The 4,995-nt window shown below is 34.8% G+C and overlaps 1 protein-coding gene across 1 annotated transcript; it reads right to left on the reverse strand.

Moving 5' to 3' along the window:
• Positions 1-1,194: 1,194 nt before the first annotated feature.
• Positions 1,195-2,193, reverse strand: LOC128174232 (uncharacterized). Its single transcript, XM_052839830.1, has 2 exons — positions 1,604-2,193; positions 1,195-1,573 (listed from the first exon to the last, which is right to left on the reverse strand). Exons 1-2 carry the CDS (start codon positions 1,754-1,756, stop codon positions 1,202-1,204), a joined length of 525 nt encoding a protein of 174 aa, XP_052695790.1. The 5' UTR covers positions 1,757-2,193; the 3' UTR covers positions 1,195-1,201.
• Between the last annotated feature and the right edge of the window lie 2,802 nt (positions 2,194-4,995).

The raw sequence follows: 4,995 nt of genomic DNA on the forward strand, positions 1-4,995 counted from the left end.
CGTCGTCCTCTAGATTAAGTTAGTTAACATGACACTGAAATTTTAGTAAGAGCCAGATTGGAAAGATATTAGTTTTCATAGCAAATTTTAGACTTCTACTTTTTGGCTAGTTCTTGTCGATTTTGCATTAATTTGTGGATAGTTCCAAAAGACGGCTCAATTTCATCATGTAGTTTCCGCACCATCTTCATTAAGTTTAACGGTTTAATCCAACTCGTCATCCTCTTGAAGGTAAACTGCTTCTTGATTACAGGGAATGATTTCATCTTCCATTTTTGTAGTCTTGTCTTCAAGTTTCTTTACTGATAATTTTGTTGAATTGTTGTAGCATATTTGCTTTTAGTGGACTCTCATTATTATATTGGCTTTATATGTCGGTCAAGACCCACTTCGTTTTGGGAGTTTTTGGTTTTAACGGAAATCACACCCAGTGACTCACAATGGAAAAGCCTTTGATGACAGAGATTTTCCATTTGTCTCAGAAGTTGGAAATTGAGAATTAATTTTGATGAAGTTCGTGAGCAATAGCAAGTCCAAATAAAATCAGAAATGCCGATCGCGTTCAAGGAAGGCGATACACGGTCGGATGCCGGCTGGGACATTGTCCCGACTCACAAGTGCAAGAAAACGACGACATCCTAACATCTACACATGTCTTAAATTTATTAGAACCCGACACTCGTAATGAAGCATTTGGTCAATTGCTTGTATGTCATAGCTAGTAAAGAGTGTTTCGGCGGTTGTGTTGATAATTGTGAATAATTGCAAAGAGGTCATAACTCGCCTGTCACACTTAATGTACATTACTACATTTAACAATTACTAATCAAGTGTGTTTGTTAATTCCTATAGATTTCCAAAGCACCCGATCCAAAGAATGATGTATATGTAACTGTTACAAAACACATGATAAAAAAAATTCATCTGACCCCCCTCCCCATGGATCTCTGACAGTGGATGAGTTCATTTAAACAATTGGATCAAGATCTCAGCCCTTGCCTGCAGAGTTAAACAGGACTTCGCGCCGTAATGTTTCTGTGCGCTGATTAGTGGATGAGTCCGTTGGGATCGTGCGAATACCCCAGAGCACATCGTGTGTTTACATCACAGTGTTAACATCATAGGCAATTACCATCGGGGGGGGGGGGGGGGGGGCGAATATTTCGAGTCCTTAATTGCCAAAATTGTAGATATTCACTTATTAGTTTCCTTTCTTCTTCCTCGCTACTCCTGCATTTTTCAGCTGTTCCCTCCACTCTGTAAGTGGTGTTTTGTCCACAGAAGAGCAGTATCTGTATTCCATGTATTGTTGGTGGGCAGGTGGAGTCCTCTTTTCTCCACATTTACCACATCTCTTCAGTTTCTTGGCCTCAGTAGCTGTAGTCCTCACTTCCTCTCCTTTCTGTTTCATTCCTCCCTGGCTTGTTGAAGTAACACAAGCTGGTGGTACACTGGATGGTATGAGTACTGATGTGTTCCCTGGACCCGTAACAAGTTGGAATGAGACAGCTGGATTGGGGGACGGCAAATATCTTCCTGTCCTTAACCTTGGCCAGCCAACAGAAGATGGAGGATTATGAAAAGCTTATGGCTGAGTGTCCCTGGTCGGAAGCACTGAAGGTTTGGACAGAGCGGCAGGAGTCTTTCTCGTTGTCTGTGAAGAATTCGGAAGCTCTAAACCTTGAGTTAAAATCTTCTTGTCCTGCTGTTTACTTTTGTAATTAAACCTATTAAATGGAAAGTGAAAATTTAACATAAAATTGTGTTCAACAACTTTATCTAAAATTAATTTTCATTCCAGTAGTGTTATAAAGTTCTAAATTTATTTAATTTACTACTAGATGTATTTACCCCTCTTTGAATGAATGAGTAATAAAAATATCCCAGAATAGCCTTAACTATCATACTTTTTACAAAATAAATCAAAGGAAATAATGATGAAAAATTAATTACCACTAGGTAAGCGTCTTTTTGTTCAAAAGTGGGAACTGTATATCCGTTTTCTCCATTGCTTCATGGTTTTCGAGGATTGTGTGCCTGATGTGATGGAAGGCTCCAAGAACCAATGAAAACCTGGTAACTGACCTCCCTCCCCTCCTAAGATCGCTCCTACAAATATGCAGGAGCTGTTGAACTGTGGCCTCTGTTTAGCGGTTACAGTTTGGCCATGGTACGGGTCCTTGATTCGGACCGAGTACAGTTCTGTGAAAAGAAAAGAGGAAAAGAGGAAACTGCAACTTACTGATTTTCAGGTATATTTTTTCAAGGTTGAAACTGGACTAATAAATAACATGTTTTATGGTATGACCTAAAAAAATCACTATCAGATTCATTGGAAACATGATTTAAGGATTTTGTTTTGAAATTATGTAATGTTTGATTTTGATTATACATGATAAAAAAATTTTGAGATGAAACTTTTCCCTCTATCAAATAGAATTTGCAGCATTGTGCATGACTTTTTTAATGACACTTGGATCAATTAATTTTTCATAAAAATGAAAATTAAGGTATAATTTATAAGTACCTTTCAATACTCACGACCCCTGGTGCCACCTTTTTCATCGGGATTTTAAATCTGCCCTGGAGAGGTCCCTTCTGATGTATTGGAGAGAAGACAGTCCTCATCTTGTCATAATCACTGAGGGCCCACCACAAGTCCTTATTTAACCTATATGCCACTGGTGAAACTCTCTTACGTTATACAATCTGTAAAATCAATGAGGTGGTTATGATTTAAAAAGAGGAATATTTATTAAAAAATGAAATTTCATCACATTTATTTTCATTCAGTCATGGTTTTCAAAATATATGACCTTGCAAACATTATTTAAAGCTGAAAAAGTTGTTTTATCAACAATTTATTTATTTAAATATAGATTATTAGTTTTGCCTTTGATATATTAAATAATATATTTATCATTATAATGCATTTATCAATGTGTATTTCAATATGTTCTTTTTCATATCATTATAAACAATGATCTAAATTTTAATTTTTCAGAAAACATTACCAGACTCCACTTCAAATTCTTGAACAGCTTCTAGTAATCTCATGTCATCTGCTGTAGCTGGTGACCTCGAAGGCTGCTTTAAATCTGAAATTATAGAAAAAAAATGACAAACTTCTTTCATTGAATATCTTTAATATTAGTGTATGTGTTAAGGAATAAAGAAATAATTCTTTGAGTATTGTAAGGTGATAATTTTGGTAAAGGTGATCAATTCCAATGAAGTTTGTAGGGCTTTATGATAGATTTGATCATTAGTTTACCAAACTTTTCATATTTTAGTTGTCTCTTATCCTAACGATACTAAACACCAAAAATGGTAACTAAAGCATTATATTAGAGAAGTTAAAAACCTATGGTAAAATTGTTAACTTATTATCCCCTCGCGCAACTTGTTGCGAAGGGGATATAGCATCGCTACCGTGCGTGTGTGTGTTCATATATGTGTAAGTATGTGTGTGTGCACTCCCATTTCAATTTTCTAGTAAATTAAAAGAAAACCTTCCAATAGAATTTCCTCAACCTTTGCACAAATATGCCTCATTTTTAAATGCAAGGCCATATTAATTGGTCAAATTTGTATGCAAAGAATTAGATAAAATTACACCATTGTAAAGGAGGGGGCAAACATTATGACAAAATTCATTCAAAACTAAAAATATTTATCAAAGATTGCACACTTCTGTAAAATAACAAATAAAAATGCATGTGCCTTTCCAAACCATTAATACTATTACAAATTATTATTTCATTATATTAATCAACTTTGTATACGAGTTATCAATCGAAATTTCTGAGTAAGAGTTATCAATCACCCAGAGCGAATGAAGCGTGACAGAATGAACAGTCTTAATCACCCCGCGAATGTTATTGTCCTTTCAATTTTAGACCACATGGTTTTAATTTAACTCTTTCAGTTTCGCAGTTAAAGTTGTGCCTCGTGTTTATAGTCTGTTTAAGAGAATCTAGGTACTCGTAGTCAAATTTAAATTCTAGAGGTTTATTGATTTTAAACTTTATCTTCATTAATTGGTTGATAAAATGTGTTCTAGAAATAAATTTGACAATACAAAAATAGTTTTTTTTTTGGCTGTTGCGACAATTAACATGCGTAGTAGAGATCCCCAAAAAGATTTTATTTTCGACCCGCGCCTGACCTAGTAATAACATCAATAGTGACACAGACTATACTATTTTATGCAGAATGTTCCTTGAAAATGGCTCGATATACTAAGTTTTTATGCAAAACATTCACCCATTATTTTAAAAAAAAAATGGTATTGCACACCACAAGCATCAAACCTGGCTATGATTTTATTAAGCAATTCAATGTTTATATTACCAAAAATATTCTTCCATATTTTTGTCTATTAATTCAAAAACACAAGGGTCATCTAGCTTTCAGATTTTGTCGCACACTTTAACCATGACAGTTGCTGATTTAACGACAGAGGTCTCAATATTTTGTAACTTCTTATCGATTGTACGAGTATTGGGTTGTAAAAATCCCCACACTGACTAGTTCGATTTGACAGTGACTAGACTCTCACAATTGTCTGGTCTAGCATTCATAGAATCTTTCGTGAGTTCAGTGTATCTATCATCTTCTATACCTTGTCTAATCCAGTAATTGACAAACGAAGCTAACTCAGCGTTAACTGTTAATGCTTGATCGCAAGTCACTCCTTAGCAATACGGTTCTGTTCTGACTGAGAAAAAGAAACTCTCCATTCGCCATGGAGACTAAAGTTGTATACCAAATTCTTTTAGAGTTCCCTTGTATGCCATTAGGAGGTCTTGTAAGATCCAATCTTAATAGACGATTTCGAGGAAAGAGTACAATATGGTGCCTCCTTTGTCATTGCTAATTCATTTTTACATTAAAAGATAATACAATTTACAACTATATTAGATGCTTAAAATTATGATAAAATGTTGAAAAAATCTTTTGAATGCCTTTTTAATGTTTATAAAAGCTTCGATT

Source organism: Crassostrea angulata, chromosome 2, assembly GCF_025612915.1.
Source record: "Crassostrea angulata isolate pt1a10 chromosome 2, ASM2561291v2, whole genome shotgun sequence".
NCBI classification, from domain to species: Eukaryota; Metazoa; Mollusca; class Bivalvia; order Ostreida; family Ostreidae; genus Magallana; species Magallana angulata.